The following is a 26,365-nucleotide window of genomic DNA, read 5'->3' on the forward strand; positions in this document are numbered from 1 at the left end:
ACTGCCCCCTTCCCACATTCAGCCTAAACCCAGAATCTTTCAAGCTGTCTGGAGAGAACAGATTGTTATGTGCAACTGAACCCAGGAACAGATTTCACATAGAAACGTGGCAGCTCTGTGGGACTGCTACTTCTCTAGAAGCCAAAGCACTAGGAGCACCTTGTCTGCCTGTGCCGGTTTCACAGTCCTTGGCCTTGGCCGGGCTAGAAATAAAAAGGTATGATGTCAGCGAGCACATTTGAGAAGTACAGCGTAGGCCGGGCAATGGATAATTTAACAGCAGTTCTCAAGCTGTGGGTTGGGACCCCAAAGTGGGTCACGACCCCCTTTGAATGGGGTCCCCAGGGTTGGCTTAGACTTGCTGGGGCCTAGGGTCGAAGCCTGAGCCCCACTGCCCAGCATAGGACAGGGGAAAGCACAAAGGTGCTGGTTTGTAAGTTAAACAAGCAGATAGGGCAGGCTAGCGTGATTGGCCACCTGCAGACAGGAGTTGATCCCTGCCTTGCTTGCACTAGAAATTGTGTTTTCTAGACTAGGATTTAAAGGCATGTTACCGAAGGGCCTCGTGAGGAAAGGAGAGAGTTCTACAGGGCCATTTGAGGACTTGCCTTAACTAGCATTTAAAGATGCAACAGCTAACAAACAGATGCTAGCATAGACAATGCTGTGTACAACTAGCAGTTTAGCACATTAGACAAGGCAGCATGTATGCTACGCTAGGATCTATTTGTTTGCGCTAACGTGCCTTTAAATCCTAGTCAAGACAAGCCCCAAGCTGTTACTCCTTGTCCTACCACACACATTCTGCTCTCTACCCGGTGGATTGCATCCCACTGGGTGGCCATTTCTGGTTTAACTGTTACTCCCAGACTCCTGGAGCACTATATCAAACACGCTATTAAAACCAAACCAGGCCTTCAGAGCAGCTTGCAGGGAGCAGAAGCCCATGATATCAGTGCTGAGTTCTCCCGGGCCAAGGGCATCACATTGCCAACTCAGAGCACGAGCAGACAGGGCAGGAACAGGGCTCTAGAGCACACAGCGAGTTAGCCTGGTCCATGAGTCATTTCATTCAGTCCACATTACTCTAACTTAACCATGGGCTTTGTGACTCCTGCATCTGAACCACAGGCGTGGGGTAGCAGTCTTGGTAAAGGGGCAGGTCTCTTTCAGTACTTAACAGAAAAGGGGAACCCAGCCCTTTAACCCCATATTCCCTGCATCACAGCCAGCCTTTTAATCATGACAGGGTCCAAAAAAACCACACATCTATGGTGTTGCAGCTTCTGCAGCAGCTCAACACCCTGCTGTTTTGTTCGATTCTAGTGCTTGGTGTGAGCTCCGGAAGGAGACACGGGCCTGTCAGAGCCAGCTAGACTACAGACCCCATCACTCGGTGTTTGGCATGGCCTTAAGTTACCCAAGCCAGATGGGGGAGGCGGCCAGGCGTGTATTTCAGCAGCGAGTCAGGCACAGCGAACCATGGGCGTATGGAGGAAGAGCCGTTTCTCTGGAGCAGCCACACACAGGGTTAAGCACTGAGCAGGAGCGAAGGGAGGAAGTGCTCAGACAAGGCAGCCTTTCAGTTCTTTCTGCCCTTATATGGGCACTAGGCTGGAAGACTGAGTAGTGAGCTGTTGCCTGCAGAAGGCCAGACAGAGTCGGGCAGCCGAGTGCGTTGGTTCCCACGTACTGCTCTGCACCCGGCTAGGATGGGGGAGGGCAGACAACGGAGGCAAAATGCACCGGGGGGAGGGGGGCAAGCCATGGCCCTCTGACCCACAGGCAGCCTTCACTCCTCCACTGCGGCAGGAATTCCATTCACCAGCCTGGAGTCCCTTCCCAGTGTCTAGAAAAGCACAACCAAGAAGAAGAGCTGAGGAAAGCCATTAGTCTATGCCGGGGCTTGCATGCACAAGTCCCAAACTGTATCAAACCCGAGAGTGGCCTTCTGCAGGGCAATGGGACTGATCACCTCAAAAAGAGGTGTTTGGGCTGACAGGTCTGGGCCCTGCAATGAATGGTTTACCAGCTAGCTCCCAGCTCAGCCGCTCACATCAATAGCTCCTTCCAGCCTGGGATTTCACACTGTTAATGCTTGCCTAGAAAGGGCCTCAAGTCTCCTTCCCCCCCCCTCCCCCCCAGGTGCATATGGTTTGCCCCATTCTATGGATGCAGAAATGGAGGGGAAGTGACCTGCCCAAGCTCACACCAGAAGTTAGTGACAGTGCCAGAAACAGAACCAGGAGTCCTGACCCATTGGTGTCCACGTTCCACCCCCAGTTCAATAGGCCGACTCACTATTGGATCTGGTCTCGACTCTGCCAGGGCTCCTTCCCCATTTGAGAAACAAGGTTCTAGCCTTCTCTCCATCACTGTGAAACCAATTCACTCAGGAGGGAAGAGTCCTCCACTCTTGAAGTGGGAGGCACAGACCTGAAAACAGCTGTGACGTGGTACAATTTACCCCAGCTACTGCCTAAAGGCAGCTACAGAAGAAGTGCCCCCTCACTTGGCCATGCAGAGGAGCTTTCAGTTCATGTGTAGTAGTGAGCTGGTGTTTGAAGGTCCTTTAATTAATGGACTTTCAATGAGACCAAAGTGTCAGCTGCCTTGCTTCAGAAAGGGGCACATGGAGCAAAGTGAGAGACAAAACAGCTACATGCCACCCACACAGGTGCCTCCACCCCTGGACAGGAAAGGTTGCATCAAAATATTTCTCCAAAGGGGCCAATTTCAAGAGTCTGGGAGGGAAGCCACAGGATGAAAACCCTGTGATTCTTCTGGCATGTGTGGGCAGGAGGCAGGGAGCGAAGGCGTAAAAGCTGTCACTTTGTGGGCCTAGTTTAGCTGCATGAGTGATAATCATCTGCTTCCGAGAGAGTGACCAGAACAAGAGACGCCTTCTTGGCAAATAGAAATAGAAACCAAGAGATTTGATGCAGATTATATTAACCAGTTTCAGCATGGCACACAGCTGAGCCACAGCTCCCCTGTCCACAAGAAAGTTTCAAACTGGAACTAGTAGTTGGAATTTTATATTCAGAACATTGTTTTGGGGGATTAGAATCTGGTCATCTAACAATAAGAACGGAAGGTAGTAGCGTCAGCATTACCATATACAACTGCAGCATTAGAATAGACCTACTAGAGTGTACACACACACACACACACACACACACACACACACAGATCCAGTATTAGAACCTTGTGTGTTGGCCAAAAGCTGTTACTGGGGATTTGTCCATTCCATCTCCAGTTTGAAAATCCTCCAGAGTGAAGAGACAATCCTACCAGTTCTCCCCCTTCCTTCTCCAATATAGCTGAGTGCCACCCCCTCCAGTTTCTGGGAGAGGCACACGGAGACTTTTAGACATAGCCACAGGTCACTCTCTCCCCAGCCCTGCAGGGTTGTAGGACACTGCATGCTGGATTGAAAGGAGGGCTCTGGAAAATGTTAGATGAAGCACGATGAGCGTCCTGAAGAACATAGCAGGAGACGGTTCACACAGCAAGCCCCATCTTTCCATGCCACTGAACCCTTCCCCTACAGATTCTACAGCCAGGTCTACATTTAAAGACTTCTGCTCAGGGCCGGCTCCAGGCACCAGCTTAACAAGCAGGTGCTTGGGGCGGCCAAGGGAGAGGGGCGGCACCTGCGGCAATTCGGGGGCGGCAGGTCCCTCACTCCCTCTAGGAGCGAAGGACCTGCTGCTGAACTGCCGCCGCCGATCGCGGCTTTTTTTTTTTTGCTTGGGGCGGCAGAAATGCTGGAGCCGGCCCTGCTTCTGCTGGTGTAGAAGTGTCAGCTTGGGGTGTGATTTTTTTAAGTTCATTTTTATACTGGCAAAAATCCTAGTATAGCTACAGTTCTACTGGCACCACTTTTGCCAGCTGGAGCTTGGGTTTGTCCAGTTGGCCTCCAAGGTTGGTTCACTGGTAGTACAAAGACTACAGGAGTCACATTCCAGACCGTGCAGGGTTTGCTCAGCTCTGGGCAGATTTGGCGGCTATCAGTCTTTGAAGCAACTGTCAGTAAAGATAAAAGTAACTGTGCATTAACTAGAGTAAATGTTTGGTGCTTGGAAAACAGAAGACTCCCTTTGTAAGCAGAACAAAGGCAGACATAAGGAGAGAGGAATTAGGATCTTATCTTATGCCTGTTAAGATCTATCCTCCCTAGAGGGCCATGGGCATTTTACTCGGGTAGTTTTCTGCTATTCCATAGCCCTTTGCTCCTCCACCTCACCTCCTCCCCTTCCAGCTGCAGTAAGGCTCCCTTGTGGTCAGTACTGCCAGCACCCAACAGCAGCCTCTCCTCCCTCAGGCTCAGCAATTAGATCTTCAAAAAGAACAGGAGGACTTGTGGCACCTTAGAGACTAACATTTATTTGAGCCTAAGCTTTCGTGGGCTACAGCCCACTTCATCAGATGCATAGAATGGAACATATAGTAAGGAGACACACACACACACACACACACACACACACACACACACCCATGAAAAGGTGGGAGTTGCCCTACCAACTCTAAGAGGCTAATTAATTATGAGCAATTATCAGCAGGAGAAAGGGGGAAACTTTTTTTGCAGGGATATCAAGATGGCCCATTTCAAACAGACTAACACGGCTGCTACTCTGAAACCTGTCAATTAGATCTTGTAAGTCGCTCTGGCCTGGAAGAGATGCTCAAGGTGGGATCCTGGAATGCACTAGTATAAGTGAGCATACCCCTCGATCAGAAGCCTAGTAATTGTCCTCATGTGAACACAGACCTCCTCAGCTGGGAGGAGCCATTTATATGCTTCTGCACCAGCCCATTTCCAATCAAATATGCACCTGACCCTTCTCTCCAACATTACACAAGGGAAGTGATTTATTCCTCTTCAGTTTCTCCTCTCGGCACAGCCAGACAGCCCTTCCCCACAGGAGAACAGGTGAACACAAATTCAGGCCTGGTTCGTTGGTCACTAGCAAGACCATTCACCCACACTGTTCAACTGGGGCAGCTGCAGCAGAAATCCCAGGCTAGATTTCTCTGCTCATCTGGGCAGGGCTTGAGATGGGGCCAGGAGACATAATGCAATTACTCCTCAGAGTGCTCTTTGAGCCCCCAGCTATGCTCAAATGGAGAGATTTCATTCAGGCCATCAGTCCTGCCACCTTCATCCAAGCTTGATGAACTTCCTCTTCCAGCAGGGGACAGAGCCATCCAAGAGAAGGGTCACAGGAGGAGGAACAGTTTGGGCACATTTATGGAGTAGATACACCTCTACCTTGATATAACGCTGTCCTCAGGAGCCCCCCCCCAAAAAAAAATCTTACCGCATTATAGGTGAAACCGCGTTATAATTGAACTTGCTTTGATTCGCCGGAATGCGCAGCGCCCCCCCCCCCCGAGCACTGCTTTACCGCGTTATATCCGAATTCGTGTTATATCGGGTAGCGTTATATTGGGGTAGAGGTGTACTAGCACCATTCTACGGTGGGACAGGATCGTAATTAAGTACGGCAAGGCCCAGGCAGTACTTTGAGGGGAGGTCTCGGAGAAAAGCCTGCTGCTAAAGGGATTCAGTAGATGTGCACCCTTTGTAAGACATACTAATTCCCAGTTTTAAGGGGGGTGGGGTGGGGAAAAAGAGGCTTTCCTTGCTAGAGGTGCAGTCTTGAGAAAAACTGCCAGGATTTTCAGAAGTGACCACTGATTTGGGGATTTCCTAGTTTGAGATTAGGAAAGTTAGACCCTCTCAAAAGGCATCTTAAATTGTGCACCCAAATTAGTCACTTAATCTTTGACATTAGTCCTAAAAATTGCTCGGAGATCCCACAGAATTGAGGAGTTACCCTCTTCCTCGAAGATATGTATATGGCCTACATCACCACAGCATTGAGCATCTGGGAAGTGTTCTCATTGCACAGATGGGCAATTTAGGCACAGTACAGATTAAGACATTTACCCAAGTCTCTCAGACTCTGGCGTAGCAGGGAATTGAACCCAGGTCACCAAGTGCCAGACTGACCCTAGCCCCTGGACCATCCTTCCTTGCCCAGCTAGGCTTTCATTCTACTAGCCCTGTGCCCAGGCCATTTCCACTGGACTATGCTTCCCATCAAGCAGCATTGTTCAGTGCTGCTCCGTGCGGTTAACAGCTGCCTCATTCTACCCTGGAGGCGGCATGGCTGTAGTAAATGAAGCAGAGCCTTATAGTGTTTAGTATTTGCCAAATGACTGGAGTCTTCAGATGGAAACTGCTGCACAGATTGTCTCCTCTAGCTCACCTGAGCAGCCAGCCTTCCCATAACAGGGCTCTGTACACACTACTGGGGCAGGGAGACGCTTTGAGCCTCCCAGTACCATAGGAGAGAGGGATACTGCCCTAGTAGGACCCCTCCAGAGCTACTGTTGCTTGGGGCATTGACCCTTTAATCTCTCCTGTACCCAGATGTTTGGATCCAAACAAGACTCCCTGGAGCATCAGATTAAGAGGGAAGTGGGAGGAGCTAGGTGCCTGCTCTAGCCTCCTAGAGAGAAGTAAAACAAGTACCTTGGGGCCCAGCCATTCAGCATGACAGGCAACATGCCAGTTAACCTGGCACCCAGCTTGCCTCCCGCCCCCTGCCATGACTACAGCTTTACTATGTGGCAAGGGGGTGGGGAAGGGAAGGAAAAACAGCCTCTGACATTTACAGCTACAGACACACAGCATCGCAAAACAGCCTCCTCTGGGGTGGAGGGCAGCAGCTAACCAGCATAACAGAAGATGGCCAAAAATCCCTTCCCGTTACCGTGCAAAGGATCCTGGGACAAACTTCTATTCCTATGAGGAGAGTTGTGGGATCCTTCCTACCTATGCAAGGAAAAAAAGTCTGACACCACACAGAGCGACTTCCCAATATAGTCTCAACCCCTCTGAAACAGATGGATTTGAATTTAGGATCCCAGAGAAAGAGTAGGTGTTTTAAACCTAGAGCCACTTAACCTTCCCCTCCAGTGGCTTAGGCCAGAAAGGTCCCCTGTATTCACAGCACTGGCAACAAGAACTGCCCATCACCACCACCAGCTGTATCTGGGACAAATCATGACTAGTTAGTCCAGTCTGCCTGTGACTGCAGAGTCCTGCCTGTCATGTGGTAAGCTCAGCTCCCGCAGCGGCATGGGACATCCTCCCCCACAGCCACGACTGGTCTGTTTTCTTTAGAGAACACGGAGAGCAATTGGGGGCTCCAGTGAGGCCACTGGCAGCTGTTTATTAGGAGAACTGGCCCAAGGATGAAGGAGACTACATTTCAGTTCCAAGGTTTCCCCCAACCTGACCCAGCAGACTAGCATTTGCTCCAGTTCAAAACAGGAATTCAGAGAAGCTTTCTATGCCCTGTGTGCTGCAGGAAGTCCGACTAGATCAGGGATCTCAAACTCAAATCACCACGAGGGCCATATGAGGACTAGTACATTGGCCTGAGGGCCATATCACTGACACCTTTTCATATAAAGATACAAAAGCACCCCCACTCCACCCCGGCCATGAGACCCCGCCCCCATTCCAACCCCACCTCTGCCTCCTCCCCTGAGCACACGGGTCCCCGCTCCTCCCTCCTGGAAAACGGGAAGCGCCTGGAGGTAGGCAGAGGAGTGGGGACACGGTGCGCTGGGGGGAGGAGGGGGTGGGTGGCAGGTGAGGAGGAGCTTGGTGGCCACAGGAAATAACTCCGTGGGCCACGTGTTTGAGACCCCTGGACTAGAGGATCCCAATGGTGGTCCCTACTGGCCTTATAATCTAAGAATTCCTCTAAGTAGAATAGATCCAGTGGGGAATTGCAGGGACACCAGTGCCAGAGAGGTCCTAGATAATCTTTGTGCCCAATGGGGATATGCTGGAGTACTGCCCCAGGAGATTCTCGAAGGGGGAAAAAGTAGTACTGGCTGAAGCAACCGGAGCAGTGAACGCAGGGGCTCTCCTGCCTGTTACCCTGGAGAAGCAGCACTTGCCTCCCCCAATAGCTCGAGGAGGCCCAAAGCAAGCTGCATTTGTGCAAGTCAGAGAGCTGTTGGGAAACTCGCTGCGAGGAAGGGACCTTACAAAAGCAGATGTTTCAAAACTAGAGCTGAAGGGCCCCTCCCAGAAGATACCCCAGCAGCCAGCATCTGCCCTGTGACCTAGCTCCCTCCCCCTCCAGCAGGGAAGCCGTTCCCAGCAAGCTGCCTTTTAGCTCCCGGCACGTCTCAATTAATGGGAGAGAGAAAAGGAAGGTCACTGCTCTTCACAGCACAGCGGGGAGGGGAACGCACTGATCCTGAATGATGCTTGCTCACCCTGAAAACAGCACTAAGGCAAGCCTTGGGTGGATCTTTCCAAGCCCAACAGTGCCTCTGTTAAGCTTCTGCAGAGCCAGGCCAGCATGCCTTGGTGAGGCCCTCAAAAGCAGTCCGTTAACCTCTTTTCACCAAAGGAGGGTGGGGAAATAGGGTAATCAGATTCTCAGCGCAATTGCCACATTTTCATGCATGTGACACAAGCCAAAAATTGCTCCTGGGTGCATTTTCCTGCCATGGCAGAGTATTCTGGGCACTAATCGGAGTCTGTGTTGCTGCCTCAAAGTCAGTCAGAGACATAGCAGCTCAGGACAGTCAGAGTTCTCTAACTTGGCAGCAGCCATGAGATCCAGGCCTTGAGGTCATCTCCTTTGGCTTGGACTCCCCCGAACAGCCCTGCTCCCTACTGTCAAACCTCAGCAGTGCCAAGGGATAGCGAGTAGGCCGAGAATTCATACTACAGAAGGCCAGCTAGCCAAGCTGTTATTCCCAAACAAGCTACGCCCTGTTTAAAGGGAACTCTACAGATCATGATCTAAGCTTTTGAGCTTCAAATGCTGCATATTTCAGTGCTCCGGGGCAGGAAGAAGAGACCTTCTTGGCCCACCTTGAACCCTTAATAGATCTAAAGCCAAAGCCAGTTCCTATTGTGCCATTGGAAGTTAGACCTCTGAGCTGGATTAGTGCCCTACCTTGCAACTGGGGGCTTTTGATGACCCAGTTCCATCTCTGGACCACAGAATGGGAGGGGGCTGTCCAGACACAGCCCAAGCAAGCTCAGAGATTTGTCCCACAGGGAGACTCTTGCACCACACCAGATTCCAACCCTTCTTCCCCTCCAGTTTTCAGCCTCGGGAGCAAGTTGCCTGTCTGGGGGAGACAGCTCACAGCTTCATGTCATCAGGCCTGTTGGTCTAACCAGGAGGGGAAAACGCTGGTATAAGAAGAGACGCAGTTGGGACAGGATAGAAGAAAAGCCAGACTGCAGGACATCCTGGCTTCTCAGCTCAAAGAGATGCTGGACCATCAGGGCCAGGGTACTGGGACTAGACTGACCAGTGGAATTGCCAGACTTGATCTGTCCATGCAATATTTCAGAAGTGACCCACCCCAGAATAAGCTAGGGATTGAGGGTCACCAGTGGCACAGAGAGGCAAGCTACAGTAGCCTGGCAAAGGGGCAGGGGAGCCTTGGACAGCATTCTTACCTGGCTCTGAAGCTCGCTCTGCTGCTTTAGGCGCAGGTTCTCCGGAGTGTCTGCCACCATGGTGAAGGACTGCTTCGGGTAGTGTCTGAGAGGAGAAGCAAGACCCTGTTAGCCATTACCAACCCAGAGCCTGGCCACAGCAAACTGAGCTCACGCAAAGGGCCACCCGGATGGACCTGCCCCTAGGAACACCAGCCCCACTCCTAACCCACCCCCGTCCAGTTCAGTTCTTTGCTTCAGCCTTGAGCTCACCAAGGACTCAACAGGCCCCTAGACTGAATGCCTTTAGTTCAAGTAGTTCCTCTGCTAAGAGGAGAGCTGCAGCATATTGTTAAAGGCACCCATAGCAGCAGTGTGGCTAGAGGACTGCAGTCTTCAGGGCTGCTAACATGGTGCCTTTTGCTCGCATGGAGTCCGTTTACAAGGAAAGAGGTTTTAACTCTTTAAGAGGAGACTCTTTAGCACCCCCTCCCCTATCCCCTTCAAAAAGGCAGGAGAAAAACCTAGATTTCTGGAAAGAGCCTAGCACGCCTTCCTGAAGCGTGTCAATTGTACATTAAGCAGGGGAATGGTCTCCATGTTAATGGATGTAAGGCCTGGTCTACACCGATTTTTGTGCCGGTTTAGCTTTTTCAGCTAAGGGAGAGTAATTTTTTTTTTTTTTTTTTAAATTAAATAAACTCAAGTAATTAGAACAGTACAACCAGCAGCATGGATGCAGTTCTACTGGTACAAAGGGGTCTTCTGCCAGCGTAGACTATCGGTACAGTGATACAGCTAACTGTTTACTTACATCCACACTGGGGATTGTACTGCTTGGCTATTCTGGTACAGAATTAGCGTTACCACTTGCGTTTAGACAAGCCCCAAGAACTCACTAACACGGGGGGGTTCTGTACAGCAACAGAACGCCGTCCACCTTTGGCAGCTCGCCTAACTGCTATTATCCCCAAGTGCGCCGCGTAGCAGCATCAGAATGTTACATGCAGCCATTGCTGTAGACAACACATATTAGCAGTTAGAGGAACTTGAGTACTGAAGGCAAATGCTGAATCCTGCAGCTGGAAGACAAAAGGAGGTTGGGAAGTGAAGCAACACTCTCTATCTAAGCCAGGAAAGAGTTTGTACTGCCTTCTTTACTTATGGATTCAAGGCACGATTGAGCTACAAGTGATGCAAGAGCCCAAACTCCACCACAGGTACTGTGTACAGTGACATTCTGAGCAGGACTTGAAGAGGTCAGGACTAAGGTGCATTAGTAGAGCAGGGGTAGGAAAGCTGGCCCAGCACCTGCCTGTGCTCTAAAAATACCAGAAAGTGGTGCTTAGTGTGGCTGAGGAATTTGTTCACCACTTCCCCATTGTCCAACAAGACAGACAGGCCCAAAAAGGAACTTGCCCTGCATTTATCTTGCTTTGCTCAGCTGATAAGAGTGTTGCAGGCAGGATTTATACCTGTGCTGTGCGCGATATACAGATGCTGATTCTTTCTTGGTATGGCTGATTGCCAGTTCTAATTGGCCAGAGGTAAGTATTAACCCTCCGATACCAGTGCAGCCACCACTCTTACACCACTATCAGGCAATGCACTCTTGTGCTTTTCAATGCATGGAGTCTGTTGTAATGCAGAACTGCCGCCAAAGTCAGTCTGGTCTTTTCCTTGCCTCCCCATCTGGGGAATTTAAGGTTGGGGGAAGACAAGGCTCAGGAGAGGAGAGCTCCAAGACTGGTGCCTCTTCACACTGCCTTGAAATTGGTTGTCATACGGGATCTTAACTATTTATGCGCCAAACTCCCTGGGAAAGATGTGTAGAGGAAACTCAAGCCTTAGCGCTGGTGTAACTGCTTTGTGGGATGGCAGAAGCTAGAAGATCCCACTGCAACACTCAGGTGTTGTGCAGGAGACAGTGAAGAGAGAAAGCTGCCTCAGTAGTTTGTCCTGGGAAACCTCTGCTCCTTTCAGGCACAAGACAAAGGATATGGAAATATGGATTGAAAACAGCTGAAGAGATGCAGTAGTGCTGTGCGGTTCGATGGTAGACCCAGGAATACGAAGCAGGGGAGAGCTACTTCCTATTACAGCAAGGCCAATGGAGGCATAGGGTTGAAATGACACCTCAACTCCATGAGGTAAAGTCCTTAGAGATCTACTAATGAAGCAGAGACCTACTGAGGTTCTGTAAAACCTACTGTTTCACAGTCATCTCTAGTGCCTCAGGAAGGAAGAAATTGCTAAATTCTCATGAAAAGCCATGGCATTTAGATGCTTATCAGCGGTCTGTGTTTATGATGTTAAACACCCCACTCCTCCATGGTGTATTAGCTCTGGAAAGAGGTCACTGTGCCTCACCAACCTACTCTGGCTCCGTTCATAGAACAGACTGCAGTTGCTGAAGAAAGATCCAAGGAGGAAGGACTAGGTGGTCTCTCTCTAAAGCTCCTTTTGCAATTTTAAGCCTTTTCCTTGAAATCATGACATTCCCAATCCCGTGGGGGAATTTTGGCACAGCACTGAACACTCGCCTCTTTCTGTAGGTTCCTGCCAAAGTGCCCTACACTACAACCAGACAGGTCTGGGGTTATGGTGTGTCTGACCCTTCACCCAGAGTCCCACCTGCACTGCAGCTTTGGGGGGGGGGGGGGGGGCGGCGGCGCACAGGGGGGAGAATCTAAAATAAATAAATGGAGATATCCCATCTCCTAGAACTGGAAGGTCATCGAGTCCAGCCCCCTGCCTTCACTAGCAGGACCAAGTACTGATTTTGCCCCAGATCCCTAAGTGGCCCCCTCAAGGACTGAGCTCACAACCCTGGGTTTAGCAGGCCAATGCTCAAACCACTGAGCTATCCCTCCTCCCCCAATTTTCGCCTGTTGTGTCATCTGTAAACTGGGGACCTGAAGAAGCAGGCAGGGAACTTGGAGCACAAAGCAGCACTCTGTGCACAGCACCCACTGTTCACACCTCTGCCACACACCCCGACTGTGACCCATAAGCACCACATCAGCCTTAGGGGAGATACACGAGTGAGGCTGCAGAGTCCTAGCTGTCAGCTACCGCCTTTGCACAGCTCGGTCCCAGTGCAGGACAGCAAACAGACTTACAAAATAGACACCCAGCCGCAGGCCACTGCTCCCCTTCCTGCAACAGCAAATACCTGTGAGCACGGCAGCAGTGCAGGAAATTCAAGGTTAAAAATAGGTCCCTATCTTAGGTTTCAGAAAAAAGCCAAAACCCTTTCTAGAGTGTAAAAAGCAACAAGAAACAACATGCTGTCTCCTCCCCTCCCCCAATCCTGGGGTGTGATCTTAGGTACACAACCCCTCTCCCCTGTCAGCTGTCCAGCAGATGGTACATTCCCCCCCCCCCCCCCCCCACCCCTTGCACAAATTCCTAGTGGCAGGTGAGGTTACAAACAGGCTGTGTCCTGTCAGCAGAGACAGGGACACTCTGGCTTGAGGGTGGGTACAGAAATGAATAGCTAAGTGGCCTTTAAATCTCTGCAGAGGGGAAAATATTCTCCCTACCTCCAGCCACGTTCAGTTTCACGAGCAGAAAACTGGCACGTGCTTCAGGGGACTGGCCACCCACACCACAGGGGGTGGAGCAGAGAGAGATACAGACAGGATAAACCTGCTCATCCCTGCACTGCCCCAACCAGAAGTCTGGCTAAATGAGAGATTTAGAAGGGGGTGGGAACCAGTTTTACAGCATCTACAGACTGCTCGCTGCTTAAACCAAGGTTGTTTTTTTTTGTTTGTTTTTTTTAATTCCAATTCAGATTAATCTGATTAGAGTGGATATACATGGTGTGTACAGAAGACCCCTGCTGCCCCCTACATCCTAATGCAGACTACAAAGCCCTACGGATGCAGCTATATACTCAGTCTGAACACAAAAGGAGAGCTCTGCTCAGTGGCTATCCCCCAGAACAGCAGTAGAAAGGTGTGGCCTTCGACAAGAAAGCTCAGTTCCCTTTGAGAGAACTGGGAGCTTCCGCCTGGGTGCTCTATACCTGCCATTCTGGAAAGACAGAGTTTAAAAGTCAGGCCATCAATGCTAGCCAGCAAGTGGGAGTAGCAAGGTGACTAAAATGTCAGCAGTCTAGCCACAATGTCATCTATGCTTGCCCAGGGCAGAGTTCAAAAGCTTGTTAAAAGTCCTGACCAATAGATTTTTAAAGAGGAAAGTAGTCTCGTGGGGACAGCTTGGCTGTTGCTGGCACAGATCTGACCCCATCTTTAGACAGGTCTACCCCACTGTTAGCAAATTTCCCTGGGCTTTGTGAAAGAAGGGTTTCAATGAGAGAAGAAGAGTTCCAAATGGGTTGTATTTGGCTAGCGCAGATCTCAAATCTAAAGGTTACTGGGCTGGGGGGGGGAAAAAAAAGACTCTGCTAACAACTGGCTTTAAATGCAGTTAACATGGTTTCAAACCTAGCTGGGAGAGGGCCTAAGAAAGGGCGTAGATCAAGACCAATACAAGAAACATGAAAGTTGGCAGGAGCATATGGTTGGGGGGCGGGGGGAGATAGGAGAAGATATGGGGAAGTGGCTGCTAATCAGTCAGTCATAGGTGGTGCAGAAGTGGTAAATGTGGATCTACATATTAAAGAGATTTAGATTTAACCTGAACCATGCTGCTAGGAGACCCTGTTCAGAGCACCGTTGTAGCCCAATGATTTCCTGCCACCCTTTTTATTCCCAGATTCGAAAACACTGTTTTAGAGGGGGACATAGCCTTCTCCAGTGAAAACAGCCAAGATAGGGACAGAGTTGGTCCTGACACTGTACAAAGGCAGGAGAAATCTCTCTTCATGACAGGATTCAGCCTGCAACAGGCTCCAGAAGATGGTACCAGAGTTGTGACATTAGTACCACTGGTCTCCGCTGTTTGAGGCAGCATGCAGAGATGATGCAAGCCCTCTCCGATGATGCCTGGAATTCCAGTGCATCACATCTCTGAAACCCCTAGGGATGGTGTTTCCCCACCCCCACACTACCATTTCCTCTTCTCTCCTGCCCCCCACCCCATTCCTTCCCTAGGAAGGCTCTCAATGCCAGGAGCAGAGTGGAAGTTTCTTCTGACATTTCAGACTGAAAGTGACATGGCTGCGGTTCAGTTAGAAGCAGACTGCTGGTACTGCAAGTGTTGAGCCTAGCTAATGGTAGTGTGTTAATCCAATAACGCACAGCCTCAGTTTATTGGGGCAGGAGAGGATAGTTCGGGCCTTGCTCTCCTGCTCTTTCCTCACACTGCCATACACAGAGCGCCCTGAGGTCTCCAGGAAGAGGCTGCCCAATTCTAAGCTGCTCCCCATACCAAGCGATTGAGCTACAAATTTTCCCAAGGCAGACTCCCTTTTCATGGTAATGAGTGCAGTTTAAGAACCCAAAATAGGAGCCAAAAGCCAAGCTGGGTTCTCTGTTGGTGGGTTTGAGAGCCAGAAGATTCTTCAGTCCAACCCTGACTTCACTTATAGCCAGCCACCTTGAAGACATTGGGTTGCCCAGATCTGACACTGCAATTAGAACAGGTAAACTAAAACAGACCCCCAGCTTCCCTCTCCCATGATACCCGTGGGACTGAAGTGTCACCAATATCAGCTGATCTGACTGTATGCACAAAGAACACAGCTGCGAAGTAAGGTGGTGAGATCAGTAGCCCCTCTTCTAATAAGAGCTATATTAGGACTATGGTTCACTTTTTGGGCCGTGACACCTCCCCTGCCATACCAGATCTCACTGATAAATGGGGGGAGGGTAGAAACCCTCTTACCCCAGAAAAAGAGGAAACCTTTATACATTCAGGCCAGCCAAGGAAGCTGATGCACTGCAGTAAGATATATGGGTTCTGTGAAGGGGAAAATGCAGTTTGTAAAAATCTCACACATACTGGCAAGACTGGATCTGCATTTATGGTTCAGTCATGGCCCATGAGCTTCATGCTATCTGCTAGCACTGAGAGCCTAATCATTAGGTTACTATGGTAACTGCATCCAATGCTCTGGGCATGCTAATGCAAGAGAGCCAGAACTCCCAACCATGGCCTCGGGGTGTTGGTGTGAGAGAAGCGATGGTTATAGCATATGGGGGGGGGGGGGGGCGCACAAGCTTTTACCTGGTGGGGGAATTTAAATTCCTCTCAAGGAACTGGTTTATTTGGGGTTTTTTTGTGCTGGTCTGGTTAAGAGACTCAGGGGACCTTCCTTCACCAGGAAGCATACAATTCAAGGGCACATTTTACAGTTTCAGTCAGGTTCTACACCCAACGCCAAAAAGTCAATTTGTTTTGCTTGTATACCAAGACATGCTTGAAAACAGATCTTAAAGCTCCTGGTGTAGCACATCAGAGGCTAGGTATTGCATTTGCAGTTCAAGGGTCAGATTTAAGAGCACAGAATGTACATTCAACTCACACCAACCCCCAATATATTTTGCAGAGAAATCAGATAGAAGAAGTCAGATGCTCTGGAAATGTCACCCTCTCAGGCCTGTGAGCCCAAACGTGGAACACTCACTGCTGGTTGCGACCTCAGTCTCCCACGCAGTTCTCCCAGGGCAACATTGAGCCCACGAAGGATCTCCCCTTGTGATGTGCCAGGATTTTTAAAGACAGGCCTCCTGAAAGGCAGCTCGCCCTCTCAACATTTTGCATCCTCAAGAGTGCTTTACCAACAAGGGCTAGTTAACCTAATGCAGCAGATAAAGATCTGCATTTTGTAAGTGGGGAAATCAAGGCAGAGATGAAGTAGTTTGCCCCAAGGCCAAGGGGAGAAAGGATCAGAATTCAGGACTGTGCAGCGCAACTACTGAACTACCTGTTTTCTTGGTTAAATGCCACATGTAGTTTGACAGGAGTGAATACTGCTCTGAACACAGGAATAGAAAGCCGTGCAAGTGCCCACGCCACCAGGGAAGCAGTCTGGCTGGATCAGACATGACTATATAAAAGAATAAGCAAGCACTTGAACCTTTTCCCTAGATTTTACATCACCGCACTCACGATCATAAGCATGAGACAGAAGGGCTGCCTGATTAAGAACAGACATTTAAATCCTTTGAGCAGGGAGTTACTGATTTAGAGCATTGGCCCTAGCCGGTCACCCACTCACAAAAGTCAGTGCTTCCCAGTATAAACACAGGAGCCTGTATTCTTGGAACAAGGCAGAAAGAATCATCTCATATGCATGAGAATCAGCAACAGAAACAGGCAGCAATAAATTAAACCTTAATGAGAAAGCACTGGGTGAGCAGTCTTGGTTCAGCAACAGAATACAAGGCAGTCTGCGTGGGAATGACAGCTCTGCTCTCTCCCCCCCCCTCAACATCTTGGGGGATTCACAGGGAAGGAAGGTCTTTCTCACATGCCATTGGAGATCTCCTGGTGGGATGGCAGAGAACCATGGTGTATTCCTTGGCTTAGAGGGCTGAAATCAGAAACCAAGAAAGGAGTGTAGCGGTCAGTGTCCCCGTTCCAGCCTTCCCCATCAGCGAGGCCCAGTCTTGGCAGACCAGGTCCCCATCACTCATGTTCCAGAGGGAAGAGACCCTGCCTTTCCCTTCCAAATGCACAGCAAGCAACCCCTCCTGAGCACTGAAGTAGTTAGTTTGGCAGAGACAATCCAGTTGCACATGGAACAACGTGTTCCACTGCATCTCCTTCTGGGCATTTGAGTCTCCATGCAGATATCCTTTAAGAAAAGGGAGCCGCATCCCCCACACATCCAGTCAGTTTCCAAAGAGACTGCACTACTAGATTAACAGCACAGTAAGCCAGGCTACTATTCTCAGGGCCCATTTCTAGGCATCAGTGCAATGCCATGGCTAGACAGTTAACCTCTGTCTGTGCCGTAGGTTAAACCTGGCTCCTGGGATACTGAATTCTTCAGACCTGAACTGGACTGGATTCCCCTCCTCACACCCCCCAAGAGGGCAACTGGCTAATATTTGCCCTGATTAGCAGAGTAAAAGACCCAGGTGAGAGTACCTTGGAAATTCAGGGAGAGAGATTCACCTTGAGGTGAAGTCTACACTGCAATACAAGGCACTGCATGGGTTGATATACTCACACTAGTGCAGCTAAGGATAGCTGTGTAGACAGCCTAGCAACTCAAGTACATGCCTAGGGCCCCTGGCGTGTTTGTACAGCCTGCACTGAAACCTGTGCTGATGCATCTACAGTGCTGCAGTCATGTCTCAGATCGCAGGGGACATCCCCTAAGAGAAAAGCCAAACCAGAAACCTTCTGGTTCCTTTCTGCAGGTCTTCACTGCAGCTAGGAGTGAGCCTCCCAGCCCAGATAGACAGACTTGGGCTAGCAGGGCTCAAGCGAGTGCAATCAAAATAACAATGTGGATGTTGTGGCTCAGGGTCTCAAGGCCGCCCTGCTGCTACACTGAAGAAGAGGAATACTTTCCCAGGGAAGGTTTTTAGACACAGGCAGCCGAGAGGGCGAATACAGGGAAACTTAAGTCTAGTCACTGTGACTAACTGAAAGGAAGTAATTAGTCCCACCCACCCTCAGAGGTGAGGTTTGTGTCGAGTCTGCTGCTAAGTGATAAACTCAGACAAAAACACTACTTTCAATAACAGACACAGCTGACATCCATTTAAGTCATTATCTTTACAGCTACGGTGACATGGAGGCAGAAGCCTGGGTTCAACTCTGACTGCCAACTGCATGTGGCCTCGGGGCAAGTCACTTTGCCCCATAGAGAAGTGGAAGTCTCTTGATACTTCCCCTTGTCCGAGGCTCCGGGTGTGCTGAAGGGGTGGAGTCTGAAGAGGGGACTGGAGGTAGTGAATTGAGCCTCAAGCACGAAAGCCAGAACGGAAGTTGTTTGGCGCCACACAGAAATGCCACCAGTTCTGGACTAGTAACTACAAAACCTAGGGGCAGTAAGAACAAAATGAGATCAAGCAGGGGCAGCGAGGCTAGGAGAGGACCTCCCAGCCTGGTGCACACCTGTGTCTCAACAACTGCTTCAGCAGCAGTGCAGATGCAGACCGATTTTAACATCAGTGCTGCCGAGAAGGAGGGGACAGCCCCCCCAACAGACGGAGGGGGATTTGCCTCACACTTCAGGCCTCTTGGATGGATGTGGTCAGTAGCTGCTGAGCCTGATTAGAGAGTTTAATGAATTGACAAATGGGATGCCCCCCCAAATCCCCACCACAGGGGGCTGCTGTCAGATTAAGGGAATGGTATTTAAATATGTGGGGGCAGAGAGAGACATGTGACCAAGTAAAGCCTCAATGCTCTCAAAGCAGGATCTTCCTTCGCCAGCCTTGTTGTTCAGGACCAACAGAGTAACAGCCCCTTTAATCCAAGGCTCCCTCGGACCTAGGGTGATTACATACAATGGAAGAGATAGTAAAAAACCTCCCCCAAACCCCATGCAAGCCACACCCAACATAAAAGCAACCAAACATAATCAGCTCAGAGATCTAGGAGGAGGGAGGACAAGTACACAGCTCCGGCAAGGCAAGAAAATCCCCATCCTGACCAGTTTTCAGATGCTGCCTGTCCTGCTCAAGCAGGAAATTAGGCCAATGCAATTGTTGGAGAATTGTGGCTTCTGCACCCAGCAAGAAACAGCACAGATCCCTCTGTGGGCTGTCTGTATTACATCTACACATATGGAGAGTCCCCTGCCCTGAAAAGTTCCTCTTAGTAAAGAAAATCTCCTCCTAGGAAGCAAGATTGCTACAGAATCCCACCCTAGCCCATAAGACTCCATATACAGACCTCCTACAAAGGTTCCTAAGGGGCTACCACTGGTTCAGCTGCATCAGTGGGAGCCCTAGTATAGACAAGGCTCTGGTACATCTACAATTTTTAAATCATGTCAACTAAAACTAGTCAGAGCTATGAAAGTGCACTTTAACTCTGCAAGAGCCAGAATAGAGTCAAAGTGCTATCAACATTAAAGTTGGTTTGCTCCTGTTCATTTCAAATCCTAGGATTACTTGAAGAGACCTCTACATTTTCTGTTTACTTTGTACTGTTAAATGCACTTTGTACCAGGGAAATTGCAAAACCAGCAAACCAATCAGTTTCTCCTAGCTTTCACACCACCACAGGGGGGGGGGCGGAATTCACACTGGCTCTTACAGAGCCATCAAAAATTGACAGTGGAAGTCAGCTCCAGTCCAGGACCAGAGGCTCCTGAAGTAGAGATTGTAAATTGAGCACCTCCTAAAGCTACAGGAAAAGACTCTTTCCAGTACACTGAGCAGAGATGGCCATCTCAATTTCACCCTTCTCTTGTGTCAGGTTTACTGGCAACTCATGAACCAGAGAAGATGTGGCTGGGTTTTTTTCAGACCTAGGACTGTGGCAGTTTGCAACACCTGAGTTCAAATCAAGCTTGCTCTCACCAAGGCAAAAGATTTGTGGTCTGTTCCTTTTTCAGGCCAGACCTGCCCTTTAAGACCAATGTATAAATCAGGGAGCAGTCTCCCAAAGGTGGAAACTTTAGTCTTGCCACCCAAGATTCTCAAAAGGTATTTAGGCACTTAACTCATTGGAATAGATGGGAGTTACATGCCTAAATGCCTTTTAGGCCTGGTCCACACTACCCCCACCCCCCCCCCCCTTCGGACTAAGGTACGCAAATTCAGCTACGTTAATAACGTAGCTGAATTCGAAGTACCTTAGTCCGAACTTACCGCGGGTCCAGACACGGCAGGCAGGCTCCCCCGTCGATGCCGCGTACTCCTCTTGCCGAGCTGGAGTACCGGCGTTGACGGCGAACACTTCCGGGATCGATCCCAGAACACAGATTGCCTGCCGTCGGACCCGGAGGTAAGTGTAGACGTACCCAAAGTATCTGGGCTGTCCACGCTGAGAAGTGACAATGTTAAGACTGTTCCTACCATCATGGCCTCTACTAGGCTAGAACATTGTATTAAAGACTAGTTCTAACATGACTTGTCCATATAGCAAAGTTGTTAGAACTAGTTGCTGGAATGGGATTTAAACACCGGCATGGCTGGTGCCTTGGACAGATCTGAACAGCAAGGAGGGTTGTGGGTAGGGTGACCCCATGTCCCGATTTTATAGGGACAGTCCCGATTTTTGGGTCTTTTTCTTATATAGTCTCCTATTACCCCCCCACCCCGTCCTGATTTTTCCACACTTGCTGTCTGATCACCCTAGCTGTGGGGTTTAGTTCCCCCACTATCCACAAACATCTAATGCCCCAGCCTGCAATGCAACATGCCTTCTCTCCAAGGGGACAAGTCACCTTTTCACAGCTGTATTAAGACTTCAGTAAGAGTTAAACAAAGGAAGTAATAGACTGTGGATTTTGGCAAAGCAGAAAGACACATCCGCCCTTTCAAAGAGCTTTCCAGAGCTGCTAATTCTTGGGAACAAAAAAGCTTTATTTCTGAAGACCTGTTTATTTTTAAAGACACCTCCGCCCCGCTGCAGAGGGCCTGCAAGCCTCTAGCTGCACCAGGAGCGGCTGCTTTGGGGAAGGGACATCAGTTCCTCAAAAGCATTCTAGGGAGAGGCTGCTGAGGTGGCGACGCCAGCGCTGCAGGAGTACAGCAGAGAGCCGCCATTTGCAGCCTGCCTAAGGAACTGGATTCAAATTAGGTAGTTGAGACAGGCAGCTAGGAAGTTGTGAGAGTGAAGCCTCATTCAATGGGTCTCACTAAGATCCCCACCTTTTACCTCCCATCACACACACCCCTTGGGAATTAGACCCATGGCACTAGGAGAGGGTATTCTGCAGCAGAATGTTCTCCACTAACTGCTGCAGAGAGTGTGCCTCTGTTGGAGGGAATGAATCCCCCCCCCTCCCCTTCATGATCCAGCAATATTAAGGCTGGAACCGGATTCTTCCTTACACACGTCAAGTGAAAGTGAGGGTTTTCTAGGCTACTCAGACTGGTTCCTGCCCTTAGGAAAAAATAAATCAAGGGACTTTCCACTGGGGTGGGAGCAGACAATGTGCGCGCACACCACAGGAGTCCCAGCCTGTGGTGCTCCTGATGCGTTTAGGGGCTACCTGGCCCTTAGTCTCCTGGGCAAAGGGCACAAGCCTCCCCATCAGGCAGGAGTTACACTGCTCTGCCAGGGTGGCTCAGACAGCTCTGTAGCTAGTACAGCTCAGACCCCTTTTAGAGGAGGATGTATTCCATAATTCTGGAGAAAGGAAAGGTAGCCCAGGTGAGCAGTCAGCTCTCACCTCCACAGCTTCCAGGCAGGCCTTTAACAAACTAAGCCAAGGAAAACTGCCTGCAAGAAGGGGCTTCACAATCTCAGTCTCACCCCACTCCCCTTTCATCATTTGGCTGGTGATATCAAGCTGCGCACACCCAGTTGTCCCCACGCAGGGAGATGCCAACAGCCTGAGCTGAGTGAATGGGTGGACCAGAGCCAAGAGTGATGGGCCTCTCCACCACCAGCAAGCCTCTGAGGTTACTTATGGGAACAAAATAGGAGCTGCAAAGAAGTTGGATTTTTCCAGGAGTTGTTTTGGCATCAAGTGAGGACAAGGTGGTTAGGCAAGATCTAGAAAGTCAATACACTCTTATGCTCCCCCCACCTCAGCAAGGTCCAGGGGAAGGGATGGGCAGACCGCAAGAGGAGGAGTTGCGAGTGGTTACAAGGAACTGCCAGGTCTCCTGCACTTGGTTCCACCACGGACATGCTGTGTGGCCTTGGGAGAGAGTTGCCACTGTGTTTCAGTTTCCCCTTGCCCAAGAAAGTAGAGGGGAAGGTAGAGACCTCACAAGGTTTGTGTCAGTGTTCGAGGGCTTTGGGAAAAAGTGCCTGATCAGCAAAGCCTAGACTGAGCTCCTTACAGACAGGAGAAAGGCTGCTGCTCAGAGCATCCCCTAGTACTGTACTAACAAGCTAGTTCAGCCAAGCCAGCTCACACATCCCCATTTTAAAAAAAGGGTTTGTGACTGAGGGTAAGTGAAACCTGTCCCTCAATCTTTGCTATGCTTTGGTCTTGTTCACACAGCTGCCTTCTCAAACTGCCACCATGCTCCTAGCTGAGCCAATGGTCCAGAGACATATGGGCCCAGTGCCCTCAGGTTACCAGCCTGGGAGCTCTCTCCCTGCGGAGGAAGGCTGCCTAACTTCTCCACCCCCACCTCATTTTGCTAGAGCAAGTGCATATGGCTCCCCCTCCCAAGGGCACCGACCTGGTCATGAGAGACTCTTTCCCTCTGAGGAGTCAGCAGCAACATGTTAGGCCATAATCTCTTGGGCAAGGCCACCATAGGGTCAAGACTGTTGGCAGAACAGGCTTGCCCCACCAGAGCCAGGGAGCGACTGGGGTGCTAAGCATGCTGGGCTTCCCAGTGTTGCTTTATTGGGTTTCAACCATGTCCTTTAGATAGTGTCAGGCTGCATCAGTGACTCAGGTGATTAGATGCCCCATGAAAGAGACAAATAGATCTGCTAGGGGAGGTTATTGAGCAGAAGACAGAACAAGGGCCTCTGACAACCACCACTGTTATGTCACAGTCAAGATCCCATGTCAACTCCACTTCAGCTTTCAAGTTTCTTCCCACAGAGATGGGAAAGCCCCCACTAATTATGCAGGGAGGTTAAGTGCATTGATGCTAGGGAGGACAAGTAAGAGGCACAGAGCCAATCCTCCAGGTGGCACCCACTGTGCAGAGAATTAATGGGTCTGGCAGCTGGGGCCAGTAGCTTTATCTGTGAGAAGTCTGTGGCTCCATTGAGCAATCATGGGCTTCCACCAGAGAAAAGTCATTCCCTGACTTTCTATAAAGCCAACCCCAGAAGCTCCTAACCACTAATTCAGCCCACAGATTCCTTTAGAAGAGCATCCGACTGCCACCTCTCCCCTCCACCCTGAAGCTACTACACCAGAAAATCCCCACCCTGAGCTTTTGCTGCAAGAGGAGGAGGGGAAATCTATTCTTGTTTGTATCCTTCCAGTACTCTGCCACCTCATCTCACACACTCAGAGACAGGTGTGTTGGGGTCCTTTCCCCACAACAGCAAATGGAAGTGCCAGCTCCCATTTGCAAGGAGACAGAGAGCATTTGTTCCGAGCCACGTGGCTATGCAAAGCTGCGTACATGACTACAGAGAGACAGTTACTCTGATCCAGGAACTCGGCAAAAAGCTATCGCATAAACACCTGGACTCTGTCCCAGCCGCACAATTCCTCCCTGCTTCCCTACCCCCAGCTTGGAAGGGTCACTTTCGTGTAATATGCTGCTACCAGATGGAGTGATTAGGAGTGCCAAGAACAAAGATTGTTGGCTTGTTTTGAAACTCAAAGCGGTTCTGCTTTTGCCTGCCACTTACTAACTTTTTCCAAGAGGGAAGTTGGCCCAAGAGGTAACAGCCAGTTCGCTCTGAACGGAAAGAAAATTACCAAATTTGAGGTTTTTCGAGAGGGAATCTCAGTCAAGTCTTTGCAGTTGTTCCCTGGAATCAAAGAAAGTTTCAGCAATAAGGACACTGGGGTACTGCCTAGGTGGATTGCTGGGGAATCATAAGCAACTGCTGGTTCTGTGTATTGTGCAGCAAGGATAGCTTGATTCTGCAGTGAAGTGACAAGGTTTCAGTTTCCCACCCTGCCCTGGAAGAGCCAAGAGAGGTACTACCCAGGGTAGCCCCCCTTTCTTCTTTGCAAAGGGTTGGAGCCCCAAAGAAACATGGAGATCAGGCAAGCGCAGCAGGAGTGACAGCTCTCCATAACACCTTGCGTAGCATACCAAGTGCACACATCCTGAGCTCCTTGTGGGTAAGAAATAGCTTGTTTGGTGTGGTATGGGGGGGGAGGGGAGGGGAGGGGAGGCGAGGCGAGGCCAGGACCAGAACCAGAACAAGTAGAGCAGTCCAGTGCTAGGTTTTCCTTTGAGTGCTCAGCACAGGAAGGAACTCAGCACTTTGAAGGAGGACTGCGGTGAAGGTGAACAGAAGCGGTGTCAGCGACAGAGCCATCTCCCCTGTGCAAGCTCAAACAAAGGATGCTGCCCTTTTAAGAAGGCTGGTCTGCAGAGAGAACTGCTGCATCCTCTTCCCTGGGGGGAAATTGCTGAGTAACTAGGCCATTAACTTCCTGCCAGCTATTCCACAGCATCCAAGAAATAAAAGCAGCTAGCTCTGTGGGGTGTGTACAAGGCAGAGACAGACAACCCCTCTGATTAGCCACATTCAGGCAGGCAGATTCTATCCTGGTGGATGCAGGTTTGCATTGGGCCTCTGGCCAGGTCTGATGTAAAGGAGATTGCTTAGCCTGTTATACCAGGGTAAGCCCACATTTGCACCACTAACTTCAACCAAGATCAGGACCTGGCCTAGTATCTGTTGTAGAGTTAAGACACTCTTCCCACCCTCAGAGGTGGTGTCTTGCCGTGGCCTGGAATGGTGTTGTCAGAGGAAGGAACTCCATCTTTCCCTGGACTGTGACGTGACCACACACACACGCACGCAGTGATGGAGGTCAATGGTTGGACTGCCAAAAAATTACCAACCCCTCCTTACCATGTTGCAGCAAGCAGTGCTGTACAGGAACTCCAGGGAGGGGATGCTGATTCTTCAGTCTACTTTACACGGTTAAATATACACATCTGAGACCTCAAACAAGCTTTAAAAGCAGCAGCTCTTTAGAGGTTTGACCAGAGAAGTCAGTTCCACTGCTGGGAGCAGAGGGAATTTAAGAGGCTCAAGGAGGAGAACTGCAGCCAATACAGTGGCCCCAGCAGAATACCCATCATGGCAGATTTAAGCAGGGCCTTATGCTGCAATGACACCAAGCCTATGAACTGGGAATATGTACATTAAGTAGGAGCTACCTGAAATTGCTAGGTCTTCTGCACAGAGCTTTGGGATATGCTGGGATAAGAGGGGATATGACGCTAGTGTCACTGCAGAGGCCATCCAAATTCAGGCCTTGGTTGCTAAGGACAGCAGGAACTGCAGAGCCTAGTGCCCAAGTCCCAGCTCTGCAGAGTTCTGCTACCCACCTTATATGGGCCAAGTAGCTGACTGCACTCAGTCCAATAATGCCACTGGCTCCCAATTTATTTCAGGAGTAGGGGTAACACTTCTAACTTGTTTGAAGCTACCACCCAGGATCTTGCTTCAATCTTCCTGAAAGACCTGATTTACCCTGCTTACCTGAACATGCTTAGACCCGTGGCATATATTCAGCCTTGTTGACAAAAGCCTTCTCTGCAGCTCTTGCTATCCAGAAAAGCATTTCTGTATCTTACTTCAAAAGTTACAGCTGAAACCAGTCCCCCCACATCCCGCCCAGCCTATGCCTCTTCCATTTTTGTTGCAGTATTTAAATCTACAGAGCTTTTTGGCACCCAATTTGCATGAGACACTATAGAGTACCATAGGATCGGCCAAACCTGCCAACAATGAACAGCTTGTGTCAGTTGCTCTAGTACTTTGCATCAGAAGTCAATGGAGAAAGATTTACAAAGGAGGTTTAAAAAAAAAAAAAAACCCCACACACCACACTCAAATGTGCTGGGAAAATAAAACAAGTGGAAACACAAGCCTCCATCGCTGGGGGGAGGGGGAGGGAGAGGGGAAGAGTCAGAGGGCAGAGTTAAACAGCCAAGCTTTCTTGGAAGGCTGCGTACAGATTTATTACAGGGCAATGTCAGATAGCAAGGAGGAAGCCCAGCCTTCTTCCTACTGCTTTCTTGAAGATGGAGGCTTAGGGGCTGGCAAGAGGCCAGCACAGAGACAGACATGCCTATGTTAAGGCATGCTTGGAAAACAGCAGCCTCTCCTTGCCGGTATAAACGTTGCTTTTCTTCCTTTTGGAAGATCTAGAGCCGCAAAGGGAACAGCTTATCATTGGTGGAGGCTGTTTAGAAAGGG

The 26,365-nt window shown here is 49.9% G+C and overlaps 1 protein-coding gene across 1 annotated transcript in view; it reads right to left on the bottom strand.

The window, feature by feature from the left end:
• Window positions 1-26,365, bottom strand: part of LASP1 (LIM and SH3 protein 1) — a 56,241-nt gene that overhangs the window by 16,507 nt on the left and 13,369 nt on the right. Inside the window, exon 3 of the mRNA XM_065422480.1 lies at window positions 9,518-9,602. Within this exon, the coding sequence (XP_065278552.1) occupies window positions 9,518-9,602 (85 nt within the window). The remainder of the gene's footprint in view (window positions 1-9,517; window positions 9,603-26,365) is intronic.

This window comes from Emys orbicularis, chromosome 25, assembly GCF_028017835.1.
Source record: "Emys orbicularis isolate rEmyOrb1 chromosome 25, rEmyOrb1.hap1, whole genome shotgun sequence".
NCBI lineage: Eukaryota > Metazoa > Chordata > Testudines > Emydidae > Emys > Emys orbicularis.